The following is a 25,051-nucleotide window of genomic DNA, read 5'->3' on the forward strand; positions in this document are numbered from 1 at the left end:
AAGATGCAACCTATGCTTGAAAGAGAAACTGTTTATTATTTACCGTCCAGACCTGTCATCCCTCAACAAGCGCAGCGAAATTGTAACAGCATGCCGCCATAGACGGAAACACCTCCTAGGTAACACATGAGCCAATCACCACGCCCCTACGCCAGCCTGTACCCACCCACTCTGTGCCCTATATAAACCATGGTATGTGAATGCTCCCATTAAAATCTCCTGATGATTGAGGGTACCCCCCCTCATGAAACAGGCCTGTAGAGATGAAATAGTCTTGTGATTTTTTTTCCCACACATACATATATATATACTGTATATATATATATATATATATATATATATATATATATGAAATACTTGATTTGGTGAATTCTAGCTGTAAATATACTCTTCCCCTCTTAGCCACGCCCCCAACCACGCCCCCGTCCCACCCCGACCACGCCCCTCAACCCCTACCCCCCACCTCCCGAAATCGGAGGTCTCAAGGTTGGCAAGTATGGGTTAAAACCATTAAAAATCAGTTCCCAGTGGCTTATTATATTTTTCGAAGTTTTTTTCAAAATTTTACCCATCAAGCAATATCCCTAAAAAAAGCTTCAAAGTGCCTGATTTTAACCATCGTTATATACACCCGTCCATTTTCCTGTGACGTCACACCGTGATGCCAATGCAAACAAACATGGCGGATAGAACAGCAAGCTATAGCGACATTAGCTCGGATTCAGACTCGGATTTCGGAAAACGAAATTGAAGAAGAAACTGAAGCTATTGAGCCACATCGGTTTGAACCGTATGTGTCATGTCTGTGTGATCATGATTTTGTTTTGGTCATGTTCGTTTTGGTTTTTGGACTTTTTGTGCACTTTTGTTTTGTCACCATAGCAACCATTAGTTTTCACCGGTCACGTCACGCACCTGTTTCACGTTTTGAGTCACGCACCTGCTTTCACTAATCATGTCCATAGTATTTAAGTTCATTCTTTTCAGTTTGTCGTTCTGACGACATCCCCGCATTTACACTCTCCACACACTTATGACCCTTGCTGCGCTTTTTCATGCCGTTTTTGTCAATGCCAAGTAAGTTTTGTTTATTATTGCCACAGTTAGTGTTTTTTGTTGTTCATAGTTTTTGCCTTTGTGCAAGTGTTTGGTTTCATGGTTTGTTCTCCGCCATTGTGCGCGCCTTTTGTTTACTTCCTTGTTTTGTATTTATAGTCTTTAAATAAAAAATGTACTCACATTCCCGTCGCGCCCGAGCCAACTTTCCGTTGCATCTCGGAAAAGCAAGCACTAAGGACCAAGTCATGACAGTATGCAAGCGAAACCGACGAAAACGACACGACAGCCAGCGACACGGGAGAAAGCGAGGACGAATTCGGCGATCGCCTTCTTACCCGGTGTTTTTCAACCTTTTTTGAGCCAAGGCACATTTTTCGCGTTGAAAAAATGCGGAGTCACACCACCAGCAGAAATCATTAAAAATTAAACTCAGTTGACAGTAAAAAGTCGTTGCCGCAATTGTTGGATATGACTTTAAAGCATAAACAAGCATGCATCACTATAGCTCTTGTCTCAAAGTACACTGCAAAAACTGAAATCTAAGTAAGATGAAATATCTCAAATAAGGGTGATATTTGCTTATTTTCTGTCTGATAAGATAATTCTTCTCACTAAGCAGATTTTATGTTAGAGTGTTTTACTTGTTTTAAGGGTTTTGGTCCTAAATGATCTCAGTAAGATATTACAGCTTGTTGCTGAGATTTGATGAGCTATATTGAGTAAAACATAATTGAAACTAGAATATCAAGTGTTGCAAAGCTGTGTCATCAACACTCACAAGTATAAAACTACTTTTTTAAAGTAACAATTTCTTATTTCAAACATTAAAAAAAAATTAATGACTTTGACACAATTGTGTCTCATAATTAAAACAGATGACAGACTTTGCTGTTTTATTTTCAATGAAACAATAGAAAATATGTACTCATATAGTAGTACACTTGTTATTAGTGATAATATACTTATTTTAAGGTATTTTTGGGTTCATTGAGGTTCGCTAATTTTACTTGTTTTGGAAAGTCTTGACAAGCCAAATTTTCTTGTTCTATTGGCAGATAATTTTGCTTAGTTCAAATAAAATACCCCTCATTTTTGTATTTTTTTTTTTCTTGTTTTTGAACACTGACTTTTTGCAGTGTAGGTGTACTGTCACCACCTGTCACATCACGCCCTGACTTATTTGGACTTGTTTGCTGTTTTCCTGTGTGTAGTGTTTTAGTTCTTGTCTTGCGCTCCGATTTTGGTGGCTTTTTCTCTTTTTTTGGTATTTTCCTGTAGCAGTTTCATGTCTTCCTTTGAGCGATATTTCCCCGCATCTACTGTGTTTTTATCCTTCTTTGTGGGGACATTGTCGATTGTCATGTCATGTTCGGATGTACATTGTGGACGCCGTCTTTGCTCCACAGTAAGTCTTTGCTGTCGTCCAGCATTCTGTTTTTGTTTACTTTGTAGCCAGTTCAGTTTTACTTTCGGTCTGCATAGCCTTCCCTAAGCTTCAATGCCTTTTCTTAGGGGCACTCACTTTTTGTTTATTTTTGGTTTAAGCATTAGACACCTTTTTACCTGCACGCTGCCTCCCGCTGTTTCCGACAACTACAAAGCAATTAGCTACCTGCTGCCACCTACTGATATGGAAGAGTATTACACGGTTACTCTGCCGAGCTCTAGACAGCACCGACACTCAACAACAACACATCATTTACAGACTAGAATTACTGGTTTGCAAAAAATATTTTTTACGCCAAATAGGTGAAATTAGATCATCTCCTACGGCACACCAGACTGTATCTCGCGGCACACTAGCATAGTGGTTGAAAAACACTGTCCTAACCAACGATTGGTATGTGTTTGGTTGGCATTAAAGGAAACTATAAACTATGAACTAGGTTTACAGCATATGAAATACATTTGGCAACAACATGCACTTTGAGAGTGCAGACAGCCCAATTTTCATCAATTAATATATTCTGTAGACATACCCTCATGTCAGCAGGCCAGGGAAGCTAGCGTCGATATTCTTCTCTTGACGGTGTGAGCCAAGACATCCAGGGGGTTTAGCTCGCTCGTCTGCGGGAACAAACTGCCGCCATTGCTTGCCGTGCTGCCGAGGTCCTTTGTCCCTGAATTGCTCACACACTCCGGCAGATTCAATGGGGGTCTGGCGGCAGATTTCTTTGACTTTATCGTTGGAAATGCATCTGCTTTGAGTGTCGCAGGATATCCACACATTCTTGCCATCTCTGTCGTAGCATAGCTTTCGTCGGTAAAGTGTGCGGAACAAACGTCCAATTTCTTGCCACTTTCGCATCTTTGGGCCACTGGTGCAACTTGAATCCGTCACTGTTCGTGTGGTTACACCCTCCGACAACACACCGACGAGGCATGACGTCTCCAAGGTACGGAAAACAGTCGAAAAAAACGGAAAATAACAGAGCTGATTTGACTCGGTGTTTGAGAAAATGGCGGATTGCTTCCCGATGTGACGTCACGAATATTAGAAAGGCGTTTAATTCGCCAAAATTCACCCATTTAGAGTTCGGAAATCGGTTAAAAAAAATATATGGTCTTTTTTCTGCAACATCAAGGTATATATTGACGCTTACATAGGTCTGGTGATAATGCTCCCCTTTAAGTAAAGATGAAATTGATGAAACATATGTTGGCGACATTAAAAACAAACTGAGCAGATCATCACTTTCTAGGGGATTCCTCACATGACAGTACACTTTTGATCTTTCAGCACAAACTGGACAGGAAAACATCTATTCACTCTTGTGTGTCAACATGTGTGTCGTGAAACGTTTCTTATAAGAGAAGTTTTTACCGCAAACCGAGCAGTTAAAATGTTTTTCGGCTGTGTGCGTTAGCATGTGTCGAGTGGAATCACTCTTATGACTAAAACTTTTGTCGCAAACTGAACACCTGAAGGGTTTTTCCTTTCGATGCGTACGCATGTGGGATACCATGTTCACCTTCACGGAGAACCTTTCGCAGCAAACCGAACACTTGTAAGGTTTTTCTCCGCTGTGCGTCCGCATGTGCACCATCAAAGTGTCATGCCGGCTGAACGTTTTGGCGCAAAGTGCACATGAGTAAGGTTTTTCCCCTGTGTGCGTTCGCATGTGTGAGGCCATTTGGGACTTTTGCGGGAATCTCATGCCGCACACTGAACAACTGAAAGGTTTTTCTCCGGTGTGCGTTCTCATGTGGGACGCCACGTGCGACTTGCGGGAGAACTGGTCGCCACAAACGGAACAACTGAAAGGTTTTTCTCCGGTGTGCGTTCGCAGGTGTCTCGTCAGAACGCTCTTAAAAGTGAATCTTTTAGCGCAAACTGAGCAGGTAAAACGTTCTTGAGCTATTTTCTTTTCAGGGGATTCAGAGTGGTTGTTGTCAGAATGACTCCTCGTATCACCTTCGCAGTCTGTGTTGTTACTCAAAAGTTTTTGGGTGTCTTCATCCTTAGGAGAGTGTGACGTTGTGTCAACACTATCTGATAGTGGAGCTAAAAGCTTGTCTGCTTGTGGTTTCTCTTCGTGGTCTTCAGTTTTCACAGCGACAACAGTAAGTGGAAACTTGGTGAGATCAGCCTCCTCCTGTCCTAGAAAACACTCTCCCTCCTGAGTGATCCAACATTCCTCCTCTTCCTCTTTAATGTGGGGGGGCTGTGGATCCTCCTGCTCCATAGCGGAGCGCCCCCCTTGCGTCTGATGGAGACCTTCTTCTTGATGTCCAATCAGCTGCCGAAAGTCTACAGGACAAAAACAAAAAAGATCAAAAATTTAAATCAAAATAACAGTCAAATATTATATAGTACCGTATTTTTCGGAGTATAAGTCGCACTGGAATATAAGTCGCACCCGCCGAAAATGCATAATAAAAAAGGAAAAAAACATGTATAAGTCGCACTGGAGCCCGGCCAAACTATGAAAAAAACTGCGACTTATAGTCCGAAAAATACGGTACATGAAATATTAATAGTTTAAAGTGGGCAGTGTGGTCGGAAAATGTATAACATAGCATCTTTGTGTGTTGTATATTTTTAACTGTTTACAAGCTTTCAATCAATCAATGTTTATTTATATAGCCCTAAATCACAAGTGTCTCAAAGGGCTGCACAAGCCACGACGACATCCTCGGTTCAGAGCCCACATAAGGGCAAGGAAAAACTCAAAACCCAGTGGGATGTCAATGAGAATGACTATGAGAAACCTTGGAGAGGACCGCAGATGTGGTTGACCCCCCCTCTAGGGGAGACCGGATGCAATGGACGTCGAGTGGGTCTGACATAATATTGTGAAAGTCCAGTCCATAGTGGATCTAGCATAATATTGTGAAAGTCCAGTCCATAGTGGATCTAACATAAAAGTGAGAGTGCAGTCCATAGTGGATCTAACATAATAGTGAGAGTCCAGTCCATCGTGGATCAAACATAATAGTGAGAGTCCAGTCCATAGTGGATCTAACAGAATAGTGAGAGTCCAGTCCATAGTGGATCTAACATAATAGTGAGAGGCCAGTCCATAGTGGATCTAACATAATAGTGAGAGTCCAGTCCATGGTAGATATAACATAATAGTGAGAGTCCAGTCCATAGTGGATCTAACATAATAGTGAGAGTCCAGTCCATAGTGGATCGAACATAATAGTGAGAGTCCAATCCATAGTGGATCTAACATAATAGTGTGAGAGTCCAGTCCATAGTGGATCGAACATAATAGTGAGAGTCCAGTCCATAGTGGATCTAACATAATAGTGAGAAACCAGTCCATAGTGGATCTGACATAATAGTGAGAGTCCAGTCCATAGTGGATCGAACATAATAGTGAGAGTCCAGTCCATAGTGGATCTAACATGATAGTGTGAGTCCAGTCCATAGTGGATCCAACATAATAGTGTGAGTCCAGTCCATAGTGGATCTAACATAATATTGTGAGAGTCCAGTCCATAGTGGATCTAACATAATAGTGTGAGAGTCCAGTCCATAGTGGATCTAATATAAGAGTGATAGTCCAGTCCATAGTGGCTCTAACATAATAGTGAGAGTCCAGTCCATAGTGGATCAAACATAATAGTGAGAGTCCAGTCCATAGTGGATCTAACATAATAGTGAGAGTCCAATCCATAGTGGATCTAACATAATAGTGTGAGAGTCCAGTCCATAGTGGATCGAACATAATAGTGAGAGTCCAGTCCATAGTGGATCTAACATAATAGTGAGAAACCAGTCCATAGTGGATCTGACATAATAGTGAGAGTCCAGTCCATAGTGGATCGAACATAATAGTGAGAGTCCAGTCCATAGTGGATCTAACATAATAGTGTGAGTCCAGTCCATAGTGGATCCAACATAATAGTGTGAGTCCAGTCCATAGTGGATCTAACATAATATTGTGAGAGTCCAGTCCATAGTGGATCTAACATAATAGTGTGAGAGTCCAGTCCATAGTGGATCTAATATAAGAGTGAGAGTCCAGTCCATAGTGGATCTAACATAATAGTAAGAGTCCAGTCCATAGTGGATCTAACATAATAGTGAGAGTCCAGTCCATAGTGGATCTAACATAATAGTGAGAGTCCAGTCCATAGTGGATCTAACATAATAGTGGGAGTCCAGTCCATAGTGGATCTAACATAATAGTGGGAGTCCAGTCCATAGTGGATCTAACATAATAGTGAGAGTCCAGCCCATAATGGTTTTAACATAATAGTGGGAGTCCAGTCCATGGTGGATCTAACATAATAGTGATAGTCCAGTCCATCGTGGATCTAACATAATAGTAAGAGTCCAGTCCATAGTGGATCTAACATTATAGTGAGAGTCCAGTTCATAGTGGATCTAACATAATATTGTGAGAGTCCAGTCCATAGTGGATCTAACAGAATAGTGAGAGTCCAGTCCATAGTGGATCTAACATAATAGTGAGAGGCCAGTCCATAGTGGATCTAACACAATAGTGAGAGTCCAGTCCATAGTAGATATAACATAATAGTGAGAGTCCAGTCCATAGTGGATCTAACATAATAGTGAGAGTCCAGTCCATAGTAGATCTAACATAATAGTGAGAGTCCAGTCCATGGTGGATCTAACATAATAGTGAGAGTCCAGTCCATAGTGGATCTAACATAATAGTGAGAGTCCAATCCATAGTGGATCTAACATAATAGTGTGAGAGTCCAGTCCATAGTGGATCGAACATAATAGTGAGAGTCCAGTCCATAGTGGATCCAACATAATAGTGAGAAACCAGTCCATAGTGGATCTGACATAATAGTGAGAGTCCAGTCCATAGTGGATCGAACATAATAGTGAGAGTCCAGTCCATAGTGGATCTAACATGATAGTGTGAGTCCAGTCCATAGTGGATCCAACATAATAGTGTGAGTCCAGTCCATAGTGGATCTAACATAATATTGTGAGAGTCCAGTCCATAGTGGATCTAACATAATAGTGTGAGAGTCCAGTCCATAGTGGATCTAATATAAGAGTGAGAGTCCAGTCCATAGTGGATCTAACATAATAGTGAGAGTCCAGTCCATAGTGGATCTAACATAATAGTGAGAGTCCAGTCCATAGTGGATCTAACATAATAGTGAGAGTCCAATCCATAGTGGATCTAACATAATAGTGTGAGAGTCCAGTCCATAGTGGATCGAACATAATAGTGAGAGTCCAGTCCATAGTGGATCTAACATAATAGTGAGAAACCAGTCCATAGTGGATCTGACATAATAGTGAGAGTCCAGTCCATAGTGGATCGAACATAATAGTGAGAGTCCAGTCCATAGTGGATCTAACATAATAGTGTGAGTCCAGTCCATAGTGGATCTAACATAATATTGTGAGAGTCCAGTCCATAGTGGATCTAACATAATAGTGTGAGAGTCCAGTCCATAGTGGATCTAATATAAGAGTGAGAGTCCAGTCCATAGTGGATCTAACATAATAGTGAGAGTCCAGTCCATAGTGGATCTAACATAATAGTGAGAGTCCAGTCCATAGTGGATCTAACATAATAGTGAGAGTCCAGTCCATAGTGGATCTAACATAATAGTGGGAGTCCAGTCCATAGTGGATCTAACATAATAGTGGGAGTCCAGTCCATAGTGGATCTAACATAATAGTGAGAGTCCAGCCCATAATGGTTTTAACATAATAGTGGGAGTCCAGTCCATGGTGGATCTAACATAATAGTGAGAGTCCAGTCCATCGTGGATCTAACATAATAGTGAGAGTCCAGTCCATAGTGGATCTAACATTATAGTGAGAGTCCAGTTCATAGTGGATCTAACATAATATTGTGAGAGTCCAGTCCATAGTGGATCCAACATAATAGTGAGAGCCCAGTCCATAGTGGATCTAACAGAATAGTGAGAGTCCAGTCCATAGTGGATCTAACATAATAGTGAGAGGCCAGTCCATAGTGGATCTAACATAATAGTGGGAGTCCAGTCCATAGTGGATCTAACATAATAGTGAGAGTCCAGTCCATAGTGGATGTAACATAATAGTGAGAGTCCAGTCCATAGTGGATCTAACATAATAGTGGGAGTCCAGTCCATAGTGGATCTAAAATAATAGTGAGAGTCCAATCCATAGTGGATCTAACATAATAGTGAGAGTCCAGTCCATAGTGGATCTAACATAATAGTGAGAGTCCAGTCCATAGTGGATCTAATATGATAGTGAGAGTCCAGTCCATAGTGGATCGAACATAATAGTGAGAGTCCAGTCCAGTACTGGAGCCCGAATAAAAAACGCTCTATAGCCCGCAGACTTTTTTTTGGCTCTGGGAATCACTAATAAGCCGGAGTTCTTTGAACGCAGGTTTTTTTGCCGGGACATATGGTACAATACAATCAGCACGATAGGATGGAGCTAGACCAGGGGTGTCAAACTCAAATACAGAGTGGGCCAAAATGTAAAACTGAACAAAGCCGCGGGCCAAGGTTGAACAAATTAACCTTTTAATAGGGACCCAAACAAGTTTTGCATTGAATATTGAACAAGCAAGGCTTATATAACTTTATAGTGACATGCAAAATCCAGTTTCAAATAATAATAATTAAAAAATATCAATGGCATATCAAATACAATTTAAATAAAAATTGAATGCCTCTTTTCTATTTGCAGCCTTCTGAGGTAAATATCAACTTTTTCCACAGGCTAATAAATTTAAAAATAAAATAATGAATAAACCAACCATTCAGGACTTTAAACTGCTCAGTTTGCAACACACTGATCTAATCTGATGTGCCCAAGCCAGACACCTGCCATCTTTTCTTGGATGCTAGTTCATTAATGTCGGGGCTTTGAGCTGAGGCAACCCTCATTATCGAACGAAGGTGTTCATCAGTCATTATATCTCGTATTCCACAGTCTTGGGGGCGTACCTTACAGGCACTGCTTTTAACGTCCTCTACGAGCTGACGTCACGTCCGCTTTTCATCCCTTCTAACAACGTGCCCGCCCAGTCACAAGATATGAGCGGCTCCTGTACGCACACACACGTAAATGCAAGGCATGCTTCATCAACAGTGATACAGTTTACACTGAGGGTGGCCGTATAAGCAACTTTAACATTGTTACAAATATACGCCACACTGTGAACCCACACCAAACAAGAATGACAAACACATTTCGGGAGAACATCCGCACCGTAACACAACATAAACACAACAGAACAAATACCCAGAACCCTTTGCAGCACTAACTCTTCCGGGACCCTACAATATACACCCCCGCGACCATATATTTCTTGTGATGTCCCACGGGGCATTTATTGTCGGGACGGGATTCGAATAAAGAACCAACTCTTTTTCTTTACTATAGTGGTCTCGATAACGGGTACCGGTTCTCAAAAAGGGATTCGAGTCCGAGGACTCGGTTCTTTTCTTATCGAACAACCGGGAAAATCGGTTTCGAGTATCATCCCTACTTGCGAGCTTGTGCACGCCAGCTTTCTGAGACTCTTATTTTGTTAGCGCAGGCGGAATGGAGCGGCGCTTTTATTGTGACGACATGAACCGTGCCGTCGGCCTTTAGAGTTTTTGACGGCAGGTACGGCGCGAGAGTCTGTTGAAATAAAAAAGTGTCTTTCGCCTTCCTGTCGGTCGTTTTTTCTTAATAACAAGCTCGCAGCAGCCAGCGTCGTCTCAGAAGGTCGATTTTTTTTAATACCATTGACTGGTAGCTTGTGATGGACGTAATGGGCACCCCTGTATTAGATGATATGTGGATGTTGTGCTTACTTGGACTGTGATGAAGCTGTGAGGACTCAGGTGGTTTGTCTTCATGCTCTTCAGTCTTCACAGAGACAACAGTCAGTGGAAACTTGGTGAGATCAGCCTCCTCCTGCCCTAGAAGACACTCTTCCTCCTGAGTGATCCAACATTCCTCCTCTTCCTCTTTAAAGCGAGGGGGCTGCTGCACGTCTGTAAAGTAAGATCAGATGTTGAGAGATAATTCAACACTACAAGATTGTTTGCGTTGTCGTGTGTCGTGTTAAAAGTGTGTAACTAAACAAAACTTTTTAAACATGTTTTACTATGTGGTGTTTATAGAGTATCTCCATCAACAATTCCTCTTTAAAGCACAGCTCCCACATTCACTTGGAGACCATCTACGACAGTGTTTTTCAACCACTGTGCCGCGGCACACTAGCATGCCGTGAGATACAGTCTGGTGTGCCGTGGGAGATTATCTCATTTCACCTATTTGGGTTAAAAATATTTTTTGCAAACCAGTAATTATAGCCTGCAAATAATGTGTTGTTGTTGAGTGTTTGTACTGTCTGGAAATCGGCAGACTTACCACGTTATACTCTTCCATATCAGTAGGTGGCAGCATGAAGCTAATTGCTTTGTAGATGTCAGAAACAGCGGGAGGCAGGGTGCAGGTAAAAAGGTGCCTAACGCTTAAACCAAAAATAAACAAAAGGTGAATGTAGTACTGTAACACAGTGGTGAACATGCCCTTTTCCCAACTACTTTGGCACGTGTTGCAGCCATGAAATTCTAAGTTAATTATTATTTGCAAAAAAAAAAATTAAAGTTTATGAATTTGAACATCAAAAATCTTGTCTTTGTAGTGCATTTCACTGAATATGGGTTGAAAAGGATTTGCAAATCATTGTATTCCGTTGAGTATAAGTCGCATTTTTGGGGGAAATGTATTTGATAAAATCCAACACCAAGAATAGACATTTAAAAGGCAATTTAAAATAAATAAAGAATAGTGAACAACAGGCTGAATAAGTGTACGTTATATGAGGCATAAATAACCAACTGGTATGTTAACGTAACATATTATGGTAAGAGTCATTCAAATAACTATAACATATAGAACATGCTATACGTTTACCAAACAATCTGTCACTCCTAATCGCTAAATCCCATGAAATCTTATACGTCTAGTCTCTTACGTGAATGAGATCAATAATATTATTTGATATTTTACGCTAATGTGTTAATCATTTCACACATAAGTCGCTCCTGAGTATAAGTCGCACCCCCGGCCAAACTATGAAAAAAAACTGCGACTTATAGTCCGAAAAATACGGTACCTTTTTTTTTGCGATAAAATGATGTTGACTGAGCTGCCAGTTTTTGACTGGTTGTTTTTTTGTTAGTTTTTTACGGTGTGTTACTGCAAATGGAAAGGCGATACATTTTTACGGTAGAAAAACTGGCATATAAATTGCCAGAATAAAAAAATAACTTGTAAGTTTTTCCCATTAACAATATAATGTTGTAAAAACAATGTACATTTAACACAAAAATTCTAGCAACTAAGCTGCCAGCTTTCCAAACATGTTTTTGTCTAAATGTAAATACTTAACTTTGCAGCAAACTACCCATCAAATTAATAGAAATGACAATACATTTTATGTTGTTCTTTACAGCATATTACTAAATTGACAAAAAACTACTATGGTTTTTTGCGATAAAATTCTGTTGACTGAGGTGCCAGTTTTTGACTGGTAGTTTTTTGTTGTTTTTTTATGGTGTAATACTGTAAATGCATAGACGGTAAAAAAAAATTTACGGTAGAAAAACTGGCAGCTAAGTTGCTAGAATAAAAAAAGAACTTATACGTGTTTTCCATTGACAATATAATGTTGTAAAAACAATGTAAAATTAACACAAACATTCTGGCAACTTAGCTGCCAGCTGGGGGGTTGAGGTGGGTGGGGTTTGGTGGTAGCGGGGTGTATATTGTAGCGTCCCGGAAGAGTTAGTGCTGCAAGGGGTTCTGGGTATATGTTCTGTTGTGTTTATGTTGTGTAACGGTGCGGATGTTCTCCCGAAATGTGTTTGTCATTCTTGTTTGGTGTGGGTTCACAGTGTGGCGCATATTTGTAACAGTGTTAAAGTTGTTTGTACGGCCACCCTCAGTGTGACCTGTATGGCTGTTGATCAAGCACGCCTTGCATTCACTTGTGTGTGTGTGTGAAAGCCGTAGATATTATGTGACTGGGCCGGCACGTTGTTAGTATGGAGGAAAAGCGAGAAATTCGGGAGAATGGTTGCCCCGGGAGATTTTCGGAGGGGCATTGAAATTCGGGAGCCTCCCGGGAAAATCTGGAGGATTGGCAAGTATGACCCCCCCCCCCCCCCCCCTCAAAAAACAAAAAACAAAAAACAAAAACAAACATTAGTACTGTTTTTCCACTTACCGTAAAATGTTGTAAAAACAAAACAAAAAAAAAACACTATATTTTACAGTAAAATTTTGCAAATGTAAAGTTTTTACTGTAAAATCAACAGTCTGCTTAAAAATTCCTACATTATTCACTGTTCCAAGTGGCCCTCTGATGGCAGCCACAACTGCCATGTGGCCCTCAATGAAAACTTGTTTGACATCCCATCAATATAACTCTCATATTGATTACAATGTAAAATATATTTAATCGATTGTGTGAGTTTTGTGCAAACAAGTCGACACACCTTGTCACAAACTGAGAGGAACGTCAACCTTTCATAAATACTGTTTGTCTGAAACGTGTCTCGTTGTCATGAACAATTAAAAAAACAAAACCGTTTTATGGACACAATATAGAAGAATAGTGTTAATTAAAGCTGCAAGCAGCGATGGACGGGACCGACTTTGACGGCACATAAAATCCAAACCGGAGCAATAATTAAAACTCTTTGGTCAACTTTTAATCAGAAGGGTTCAATCTCTCTCCTGTGCTAGTTTGAAGCCGACACGACAAACACGCTCAGAGGAGATAATGTTTGAAAAAAGGTGACCGGTTTTTACAAAACTTTTGTTTTGAAAGGGGAATTGCAAACTTCCTGTTGATTTTTGCTGGGGTTTGTCAATATATGAAATGTAGGTCTAAGTGAGACCTACATAGAGGTTTTTGTCTCTACGACAATCCTACTGGAAGTTACAGGCAGTTTTGTCTGAGTTTTCTTCCTAGGAGCAGTTGTGTCTGTGTTTTTGTCCTAGGGGGCGCTAGAGCGCAATTTTGAGGTTAGGTTTTTTTATTAGATCGCAATTTTTGCCAGTCCTGATGTGTGCGTCCAGTTTGGTGAGTTTTGAAGCATGTTAAGGGCGTCAAATTACAGCTCAAAGAGGCAAAAGTGACTCTTTTTTACAGAACTTTTGTTTTGAAGGGGGAATTGCCAACTTCCTGTTGATTTTTGCTGAAGGATGTCATTTTATGAAATGTAGGTCTAAGTCAGACCTACCGTACATAAAAGTTTTTGTTTCATGTCTCTACGACATTTCTACCGGAAGTTACAAGCAGTTTTGCCTGTGTTTTCTTCCTAGGAGCAATTGTGTCTGTGTTTTCTTCCTAGGGGGCGCTAGAGCGCAATTTTGAGTTTTGGGGTTGGTTTTTTTTTTTAATTAGATCGCAATTTTTGCCAGTCCTGATGTGTGTGTCTAGTTTGGTGAGTTTTGAAGCATGTTAAGGGAGTCAAATTACAGCTGAAAGAGGCAAAAGTGACTCTTTTTACTAAACTTTTGTTTTAAAGGGGGATTTGCCAACTTCCTGTTGATTTTTGCTGAAGGATGTCAAATTATGAAATGTAGGTCTAAGTCAGAACTACATAAAAGTTTCTGTTTCATGTCTCTACAGCATTTCTACCGGAAGTTACAAGCAGTTTTGTCTGTGTTTTTTCCTAGGGGGCGCTAGAGCGCAATTTTTGAGTTTTGAGGTTTGGTTTTTTTATTAGATGGAAATTTTCTCTAGTCCTGGTGTGTGTCCAGTTTGGTGAGTTTTAAAGCATGTTAAGGGGGTCAAAATTACAGCTCAAAGAGGCAAAAGTGACTCTTTTTACTAAACTTTTGTTTTGAAGGGGGAATTGCCAACTCCCTGTTGATTTTTGCTGAAGGATGTCACATTATGAAATGTAGGTCTAAGTCAGACCTACATAAAAGTTTCTGTTTCATGTCTCTACGACATTTCTACCGGAAGTTACAAGCAGTTTTCTCTGTGTTTTTTCCTAGGGGGCGCTCGAGCGCAATTTTAGAGGTTTGGGGTTTGGTTTTTTTTATTAGATGGCAATTTTTGCCAGTCCTGATGTGTGTGTCCATTATGGTGAGTTTTGAAGCATGTTAAGGGGGTCAAATGACAACTCAAAGAGGCAAAAGTGACTCTTTTTACTAAACTTTTGTTTTGAAGGGGGAATTGCCAACTTCCTGTGGATTTTTGCTGAAGGATGTCATTTTATGAAATGTAGGTCTAAGTCAGACCTACATAAAAGTTTTTGTTTCATGTCTCTACGACACTTCTACCGGAAGTGAAAAGCAGTTTTGTCTGTGTTTTCTTCCTAGGAGCAGTTGTGTCTGTGTTTTCTTCCTAGGGGGCGCTATAGCGCAATTTTGAGTTTTTTTTAATTTTTATTAGATCGCAATGTTTGCCATTCCTGTGTGTGTGTCCAGTATGGTGAGTTTTGAAGCATGTTAAAGGGGTCAAATTACAGCTCAAAGAGGCAAAAGTGACTATTTTTACTAAACTTTTGTTTTGAAGGGGGAATTGCCAACTTCCTGTTGATTTTTGCTGAAGGATGTCATTTTATGAAATGTAGGTCTAAGTCAGACCTACATAAAAGTTTTTGTTTCATGTCTCTACAACATTTCTACCGGAAGTTACAAGCAGTTTTGTCTGAGTTTTCTTCCTAGGAGCAGTTGTGTCTGTGTTTTCTTCCTAGGGGGCGCTAGAGCGCAATTTTGAGTTTTGGGGTTAGGTTTTTTTATTAGATCGCAATTTTTGCCAGTCCTGTTGTGTGTGTCCAGTTTGGTGAGTTTTGAAGCATGTTAAGGGGGTCACAATTACAGCTCAAAGAGACAAAAGTGACTCTTTTTACTAAACATTTGTTTTGAAGGGGGAATTGCCAACTTCCTGTTGATTTTTGCTGAAGGATGTCAATTTATGAAATGTAGGTCTAAGTCAGACCTACATAAAAGTTTTTGTTTCATGTCTCTACGACATTTCTACCGGAAGTTACTAGCAGTTTTGTCTGAGTTTTCTTCCTAGGAGCAGTTGTGTCTGTGTTTTCTTCCTAGGGGGCGCTAGAGCGCAATTTTGAGTTTTGGGGTTAGGTTTTTTTATTAGATCGCAATTTTTGCCAGTCCTGATGTGTGTGTCCAGTTTGGTGAGTTTTGAAGCATGTTAAGGGCGTCAAATTACAGCTCAAAGAGGCAAAAGTGACTCTTTTTTACAGAACTTTTGTTTTGAAGGGGGAATTGCCAACTTCCTGTTGATTTTTGCTGAAGGATGTCATTTTATGAAATGTAGGTCTAAGTCAGACCTACATAAAAGTTTTTGTTTCATGTCTCTACGACATTTCTACCGGAAGTTACAAGCAGTTTTGCCTGTATTTTCTTCCTAGGAGCAATTGTGTCTGTGTTTTCTTCCTAGGGGGCGCTAGAGCGCAATTTTGAGTTTTGGGGTTGTTTTTTTTTTAATTAGATCGCAATTTTTGCCAGTCCTGATGTGTGTGTCTAGTTTGGTGAGTTTTGAAGCATGTTAAGGGGGTCAAAATTACAGCTCAAAGAGGCAAAAGTGACTCTTTTTACTAAACTTTTGTTTTAAAGGGGGAATTGCCAACTTCCTGTTGATTTTTGCTGAAGGATGTCAAATTATGAAATGTAGGTCTAAGTCAGAACTACATAAAAGTTTCTGTTTCATGTCTCTACAGCATTTCTACCGGAAGTTACAAGCAGTTTTGTCTGTGTTTTTTCCTAGGGGGCGCTAGAGCGCAATTTTTGAGTTTTGAGGTTTGGTTTTTTTATTAGATGGAAATTTTCTCTAGTCCTGGTGTGTGTCCAGTTTGGTGAGTTTTAAAGCATGTTAAGGGGGTCAAAATTACAGCTCAAAGAGGCAAAAGTGACTCTTTTTACTAAACTTTTGTTTTGAAGGGGGAATTGCCAACTTCCTGTTGATTTTTGCTGAAGGGTGTCGGTTTATGAAATGTCGGTCTAAGTCAGACCTACATAAAAGTTTTTGTTTCATGTCTCTATGACATTTCTTTATAAATAAAGTTGATTTGATTTCTACCGGAAGTTACAAGCAGTTTTGTCTGAGTTTTCTTCCTAGGAGGAGTTGTGTCTGTGTTTTCTTCCTAGGAGGGGCTAGAGCGCAATTTTGAATTTTGGGGTTGGTTTTTTTTTCATTAGATCGCAATTTTTGCCAGTCCTGATGTGTGTGTCCAGTTTGGTGAGTTTTGAAGCATGTTAAGGGGGTCAAAATTACAGCTCAAAGAGGCAAAAGTGACTCTTTTTACTAAACTTTTGTTTTGAAGGGGGAATTGCCAACTTCCTGTTGATTTTTGCTGAAGGATGTCAATTTATGAAATGTAGGTCTAAGTCAGACCTACATAAAAGTTTTTGTTTCATGTCTCTACGACACTTCTACCGGAAATTAAAAGCAGTTTTGTCTGTGTTATCTTCCTAGGAGCAGTTGTGTCTGTGTTTTCTTCCTAGGGGGCGCTAGAGCGCAATTTTGAGTTTTGGGTTTTTTTTGGTCTTTTTTTTATTAGATCGCAATTTTTGCCAGTCCTGATGTGTGTGTCCAGTTTGGTGAGTTTTGAAGCATGTTAAGGGGGTCAAAACTACAGCTCAAAGAGGCAAAAGTGACTCTTTTTACTAAACTTTTGTTTTGAAGGGGGAATTGCCAACTTCCTGTTGATTTTTGCTGAAGGATGTCATTTTATGAAATGTAGGTCTAAGTCAGACCTACATAAAAGTTTTTGTTTTATGTCTCTATGACACTTCTACCGGAAGTTAAAAGCAGCTTTGTCTGTGTTTTCTTCCTAGGAGCATTTGTGTCTGTTTTCTTCCTAGGGGGCGCTAGAGCGCAATTTTGAGTTTTTTTTTTTTTTTAATTAGATCGCAATGTTTGCCATTCCTGTGTGTGTGTCCAGTTTGGTGAGTTTTGAAGCATGTTAAAGGGGTCAAATTACAGCTCAAAGAGGCAAAAGTGACTATTTTTACTAAACTTTTGTTTTGAAGGGGGAATTGCCAACTTCCTGTTGATTTTTGCTGAAGGATGTCAATTTATGAAATGTAGGTCTAAGTCAGACCTACATAAAAGTTGTTGTTTCATGTCTCTACGACACTTCTACCGGAAATTAAAAGCAGTTGTGTCTGTGTTTTCTTCCTAGGAGCAGTTGTGTCTGTGTTTTCTTCCTAGGGGGTGCAAGAGCGCAATTTTTGAGTTTTGGGGTTTGTTTTTTTTATTAGATGGAAATTTTCTCTAGTCCTGATGTATGTCCAGTTTGGTGAGTTTTGAAGCATGTTAAGGGGGTCAAATTACAGCTTAAAGAGGCAAAAGTGACTCTTTTTACTAAACTTTTGTTTTGAAGGGGGAATTGCCAACTTCCTGTTGATTTTTGCTGAAGGGTGTCAGTTTATGAAATGTAGGTCTAAGTGAGACCTACATAGAGGTTTTTGTCTCTACGACATTGCTACTGGAAGTTACAAGCAGTTTTGTCTGAGTTTTCTTCCTAGGGGGCGCTAGAGCGCAATTTTGAGTTTTGGGGTTGTTGGTTTTTTTTTATTAGATCGCAATTTTTGCCAGTCCTGATGTCGTGTGTCCAGTTTGGTGAGTTTTGAAGCATGTTAAGGGGGTCAAATTACAGCTCAAAGAGGCAAAAGTGACTCTTTTTACTAAACTTTTGTTTTGAAGGGGGAATTGCCAACTTCCTGTTGATTTTTGCTGAAGGGTGTCGGTTTATGAAATGTCGGTCTAAGTCAGACCTACATAAAAGTTTTTGTTTCATGTCTCTATGACATTTCTTTATAAATAAAGTTGATTTGATTTCTACCGGAAGTTACAAGCAGTTTTGTCTGAGTTTTCTTCCTAGGAGGGGCTAGAGCGCAATTTTGAATTTTGGGGTTGGTTTTTTTTTCATTAGATCGCAATTTTTGCCAGTCCTGATGTGTGTGTCCAGTTTGGTGAGTTTTAAAGCATGTTAAGGGGGTCAAAATTACAGCTCAAAGAGGCAAAAGTGACTCTTTTTACTAAACTTTTGTTTTGAAGGGGGAATTGCCAATTTCCTGTTGATTTTTGCTGAAGGATGTCATTTTATGAAATGTAGGTCTAAGTCAGACCTACATAAAAGTTTTTGTTTCATGTCTCTACGACATTTCTACCGGACGTTACAAGCAGTTTTGTCTGTGTTTTTTCCTAGGGGGCGCTAGAGCGCAATTTTTGAGTTTTGAGGTTTGGTTTTTTTATTAGATGGAAATTTTGTCTATTCCTGGTGTGTGTCCAGTTTGGTGAGTTTTAAAGCATGTTAAGGGGGTCAAAATTACAGCTCAAAGAGGCAAAAGTGACTCTTTTTACTAAACTTTTGTTTTGAAGGGGGAATTGCCAACTCCCTGTTGATTTTTGCTGAAGGATGTCACATTATGAAATGTAGGTCTAAGTCAGACCTACATAAAAGTTGTTGTTTCATGTCTCTACGACACTTTTACCGGAAGCTAAAAGCAGTTTTGTCTGTGTTTTCTTCCTAGGAGCAGTTGTGTCTGTGTTTTCTTCCTAGGGGGCGCTAGAGAGCAATTTTGAGTTTTGGGGTTGTTGTTTTTTTTAATTAGATCGCAATTTTTGCCAGTCCTGATGTGTGTGGACAGTTTGGTGAGTTTTGAAGCATGTTAAGGGGGTCAAAATTACAGCTCAAAGAGGCAAAAGTGACTCTTTTTACTAAACTTTTGTTTTGAAGGGGGAATAGCCAACTTCCTGTTGATTTTTGCTGAAGGATGTCAGTTTATGAAATGTAGGTCTAAGTGAGACCTACATAGAGGTTTTTGTCTCTACGACATTGCTACTGGAAGTTACAAGCAGTTTTGTCTGAGTTTTCTTCCTAGGAGCAGTTGTGGCTGTGTTTTCTTCCTAGGGGGCGCTAGAGCGCAATTTTGAGTTTTTTAATTTTTTTATTAGATCGCAATGTTTGCCATTCTTGTGTGTGTGTCCAGTTTGGTGAGTTTTGAAGCATGTTAAAGGGGTCAAATTACAGCTCAAAGAGGCAAAAGTGACTATTTTAAATAAACTTTTGTTTTGAAGGGGGAATTGCCAACTTCCTGTTGATTTTTGCTGAAGGATGTCATTTTATGAAATGTAGGTCTAAGTGAGACCTACATAGAGGTTTTTGTCTCTACGACATTCCTACTGGAAGTTACAAGCAGTTTTGCCTGTGTTTTCTTCCTAGGAGCAGTTGTGTCTGTGTTATCTTCCTAGGGGGCGCTAGAGCACAATTTTGAGTTTTGGGGTTTGGTTTTTTGATTAGATGGCAATTTTCGCCAGTCCTGATGGGTGTGTCCAATATGGTGAGTTTTGAAGCATGTTAAGGGCGTCAAATTACAGCTCAAAGAGGCAAAAGTGACTCTTTTTACTAAACTTTTGTTTTGAAGTGGGAATTGCCAACTTCCTGTTGATTTTTGATGAAAGATGTCAATTTATGAAATGTAGGTCTAAGTCAGACCTACATAAAAGTTTTTGTTTCATGTCTCTACGACACTTCTACCGGAAATTAAAAGCAGTTTTGTCTGTGTTTTCTTACTAGGAGCAGTTGTGTCTGTGTTTTCTTCCTAGGGGGTGCTAAAGCGCAATTTTGAATTTTGCGGGTTTTTTTGTTTTTTTTTATTAGATCACAATTTTTGCCAATCCTGATGTGTGTGTCCAGTTTGGTGAGTTTTGAAGCTGGTTAAGGGGGTCAAAATTACAGCTCAAAGAGGCAAAAGTGACTCTTTTTACTAAACTTTTGTTTTGAAGGGGGAATTGCCAACTTCCTGTTGATTTTTGCTGAAGGATGTCAGTTTATGAAATGTAGGTCTAAGTGAGACCTACATAGAGGTTTTTGTCTCTACGACATTGCTACTGGACGTTACAAGCAGTTTTGTCTGAGTTTTCTTCCTAGGAGCAGTTGTGTCTGTGTTTTCTTCCTAGGGGGCGTTAGAGCGCAATTTTGAGTTGTTTTCAATTTTTTTATTAGATCGCAATGTTTGCCATTCCTGTCTGTGTGTCCAGTTTGGTGAGTTTTGAAGCATGTTAAAGGGGTCAAATTACAGCTCAAAGAGGCAAAAGTGACCATTTTTACTAAACTTTTGTTTTGAAGGGGGAATTGCCAACTTCCTGTTGATTTTTGCTGAAGGATGTCAATTTATGAAATGTAGGTCTAAGTCAGACCTACATAAAAGTTTTTATTTCATGTCTCCACGACACTTCTACCGGAAATTAAAAGCAGTTTTGTCTGTGTTTTCTTCCTAGGAGCAGTTGTGTCTGTGTTTTCTTCCTCGGGGGCGCTAGAGCGCAATTTTGAGTTTTTTTTTTTTTTTTATTAGATCGCAATTGTTGCCAGTCCTGATGTGTGTGTCCAGTTTGGTGAGCTTTGAAGCATGTTAAAGGGGTCAAATTACAGCTCAAAGAGGCAAAAGTGACTCTTTTTACTAAACTTTTGTTTTGAAGGGGGAATTGCCAACTCCCTGTTGATTTTTGCTGAAGGATGTCAATTTATGAAATGTAGGTCTAAGTGAGACCTATATAGAGGTTTTTGTCTCTACGACATTCCTACTGGAAGTTACAGGCAGTTTTGCCTGTGTTTTCTTCCTAGGAGCAGTTGTGTCTGTGTTTTCTTCCTAGGGGACGCTAGAGCGCAATTTTGAGTTTTGGGGTTGTTGTTTTTTTATTAGATCGCAATTTCTGCCAGTCCTGATGTGTGTGTCCAGTTTGGTGAGTTTTGAAGCATGTTAAGGGGGTAAAATTACAGCTCAAAGAGGCAAAAGTGACTATTTTTACTAAACTTTTGTTTTGAAGGGGGAATTGCCAACTTCCTGTTGATTTTTGCTGAAGGATGTCAATTTATGAAATGTAGGTCTAAGTCAGACCTACATAAAAGTTTTTGTTTCATGTCTCTACGACACTTCTACCGGAAATTAAAAGCAGTTTTGTCTGTGTTTTCTTCCTAGGAGCAGTTGTGTCTGTGTTTTCTTCCTAGGGGGCGCTAGAGCGCAATTTTGAGTTTTGGGGTTTTTTTTGTTTTTTTTTATTAGATCACAATTTTTGCCAATCCTGATGTGTGTGTCTAGTTTGGTGAGTTTTGAAGCATGTTAAGGGGGTCAAATTACAGCTCAAAGAGACAAAAGTGACTCTTTTTACTAAACTTTGGTTTTTAAGGGGGAATTGCCAACTTCCTGTTGATTTTTGCTGAAGGATGTCATTTTATGAAATGTAGGTCTAAGTCAGACCTACATAAAAGTTTTTGTTTCATGTCTCTACGACACTTCTACTGGAAATTAAAAGCAGTTTTGTCTGTGTTTTCTTCCTAGGAGCAGTTGTGTCTGTGTTTTCTTCCTAGGGGGCGCTAGAGCGCAATTTTCAGGTTTTTTATTTTTTATTATTAGATCGCAATTTTTGCCAATCCTGATGTGTGTGTCCAGTTTGGTGAGTTTTGAAGCATGTTAAGGGGGTCAAATTACAGCTCAAAGAGGAAAAAGTGACTCTTTTTACTAAACTTTTGTTTTGAAGGGGGAATTGCCAACTTCCTGTTGATTTTTGCTGAAGGATGTCAAATTAGGAAATGTGGGTCTAAGTCAGACCTACATAAAAGTTTGTGTTTCATGTCTCTACGACATTTCTACCGCAATTTTGTCCGTGCTTTTTCCTTTGGTTTTTTTATTAGATGGCAATTTTCGCCAGTCCTGATGTGTGTGTCCAATATGGTGAGTTTTGAAGCATGTTAAGGGGGTCAAATTAGAGCTCAAAGAGGCGGCGGTATAATAATAAAGAAAGAAAGAATAAAACGCACGAAATACAATAGAGTCCTTTGTCCCAAAGGGACATTGCGGTCCCTAATAATGAAATATAAAGTGAGTAAAGATGTGAGAGTAAGAAGTCAACAAACCTGTTCTGTGTAACACAACTTGATGTTTCTTGAAAACAGCGTCCAGTAGTTGATGTTGTCGCTCCTTCTCCTCTTTTGTTGGACAGAATTCCTCCTCGTATTCTGCTATCGTTCTTTCGCACATTTTCCCACAATCACAACACTTTACACTCACATTTGATCTCTACTTAGCGACGTGTTGACAACTTCCGCGTCTCTTTGTTAGCAGCTAACAAGCTAACGGGAAGTGCGCTCACACTAATGTCTCCGGATGGAAACACTTAGCTAGCACCGATGCTTACTCCACTAAACGACGTGTACGTGTATGTAGTGAATAAACCCACGGAAGAACACTGACCACCACGACAACGTCCTCTCCGTCAAATGCCATCTTGCTTTTTTTTCTTCCGTGTCCTGTTTTGCTTTTTGGGTCAACCCTAAAAGACTTTACAATCATGTACTGCCACCTATCGGTAACTTTTGGCTGGTACACGGTTGAGACGTCACTAAACACCAAGAGGCACATTTTACACTTTTGGACAAATGAGTAAATAATTATTAAATACACAAATAACAATGAATACATTTATAATAAATAAATAGTAAATCAATTTATGGTTCACATTTTGAGATTAAAAAGTAATGATGTCGGCCTGCCGATATTATCGGCCGATAAATGCTTTAAAAAAAAGTAATATCGGAAATTATCGGTATCGTTTTCTTAAATTATCGGTATCGTTTTTTTAAATTTTTTTAATTTTATTAAATCAACATAAAAAACACAAGATACACTTACAATTAGTGCACCAACCCAAAAAACCTCCTTCCCCCAATCATTCACACAAAAGGGTTGTTTCTTTCTGTTATCAATATTCTGGTTCCTACATTATATATCAATATATATCAATACAGTCTGCAAGGGATACAGTCCGTAAGCACACATGATTGTGCGTGCTGCTGGTCCACTAATAGTACGAACCTTTAGAATAGAATAGAATAGAATAGAAAGTACTTTATTGATCCCTGGGGGAAATTCAGCACCACAGTTCGCTCACAATAGACAATAATAATGATAAATGATATAATATATATAATATAACTTTAACAGTTCATTTCGGTTCCGGTGGCCATGGATGAAGTGCTGGCTGTCCAGAGTCGGGACCCGAGGTGCTGCTGGCCCCACTATGGACTGGACTCTCACTATTACCGTATGTTAGATCCACTATGGACTGGACTCTCACTATTATGTTAGATCCACTATGGACTGGACTCTTACTATTATGTTAGATCCAGTATGGACTGGACTCTTTATAGAGTCCATAGTGGATCTAACATAATAGTGAGAGTCCAATCCATAGTGGATCTAACATAATAGTGAGAGTCCAGTCCATAGTGGATCTAACATAATAGTAAGAGTCCAGTCCATAGTGGATCTAACATAATAGTGAGAGTCCAGTCCATAGTGGATCTAACACAATAGTGTGAGAGTCCAGTCCATAGTGGATCTAACATAATAGTGAGAGTCCAATCCATAGTGGATCGAACATAATAGTGAGAGTCCAGTCCATAGTGGATCTAATATAATAGTGAGAGTCCAGTCCATAGTGGGGCCAGCAGGAAACCGTCCCGAGCGGAGACGGGTCAGCAGCGCAGAGATGTCCCCAACCGATGCACAGGCGAGCGGTCCACCCCGGGTCCCGACTCTGGACAGCCAGCACTTCACCCATGGCCACTGGACCTGTGTGTCTCCCCCTCCACAAGGGAGAGGGGAGCAGAGGAGAAAAGAAAAGAAACGGCAGATCAACTGGTCTAAAAAGGGGGTCTATTTAAAGGCTAGAGTATACAAATGAGTTTTAAGATGGGACTTAAATGCTTCTACTGAGGTAGCATCTCTAACTGTTACTGCTAGAACATTCCAGAGTACTGGAGCCTGAATGTATGAAAATGGAAAAGATGGGGGGGGGTTCATTTAATATGGTTTCTGTAGGAGGGCAAACATGACACAGGCATCCTTAACATTCTCCAGAGTGCAGGATAAATATTCATTATAAATATTAATTTCAACATTTCTGACGCGAAGCATTGCGTCATAGCCTGCAACACACCTTTCTTTCAGCCGGGCGTGGTCCCAGGCAGATGGCTGTTGCAAACAAAGCGAAAGGTAGCTGAGCAGAACAGAGGAGTCAATAGTGGCCCTTATCGGGCAATCTTTGGACATCCCCGCTTGAAACAAACCTAAAACGTTTTCAGTCACGTGCAAAAAGGAAATTAAATATCAAATATATCATTAAAAGAATATTATCACTGTAATACTTTAACAATATAAATATAATATTTTTTAATAATAAATAAATTATAATACATCATTTTGAGAATTTAAAAAGTCTAATACACACTCAAAAATGACCGGTCAAGAATACAGTTCTTCAATAGTCACTCACTACTTGGTCCTTACAAAAAATGAAACGTATGACAAAGTAGTGAAATGTTCTTACTAATTTATGTACAAAAAAAATTCTCAAGTCCCAATACTGCGAATTGCAAAGTCTTTTGTGTGTTAGCCTGCATTTAAGTGTGCCATTAAAACCCCGCGACTCTACAAGGGATAAGCGGTAGAAATGGATGGATGTATATATATATATATATATATATATAT

At 39.7% G+C, this 25,051-nt stretch overlaps 2 protein-coding genes across 4 annotated transcripts in view; both read right to left on the minus strand.

The window, feature by feature from the left end:
* Window positions 1-25,051, minus strand: part of LOC133575749 (uncharacterized) — a 314,457-nt gene that overhangs the window by 64,192 nt on the left and 225,214 nt on the right. The window lies entirely within an intron of this gene.
* Window positions 1-25,051, minus strand: part of LOC133575685 (uncharacterized) — a 462,851-nt gene that overhangs the window by 28,661 nt on the left and 409,139 nt on the right. The window contains exon 5 of one of the 3 annotated variants that reach the window (XM_072912149.1): window positions 688-4,810. The exons of the other annotated variants lie outside the window; for them this stretch is intronic. Coding sequence (XP_072768250.1) covers window positions 3,822-4,810 — 989 coding nt within the window. The 3' untranslated portion in view covers window positions 688-3,821. Of the gene's footprint in view, window positions 1-687; window positions 4,811-25,051 lie in introns of those variants that run through there. 3 annotated transcript variants of the gene reach the window in all.

Source organism: Nerophis lumbriciformis, linkage group LG33, assembly GCF_033978685.3.
Source record: "Nerophis lumbriciformis linkage group LG33, RoL_Nlum_v2.1, whole genome shotgun sequence".
Classification (NCBI taxonomy): Eukaryota; Metazoa; Chordata; class Actinopteri; order Syngnathiformes; family Syngnathidae; genus Nerophis; species Nerophis lumbriciformis.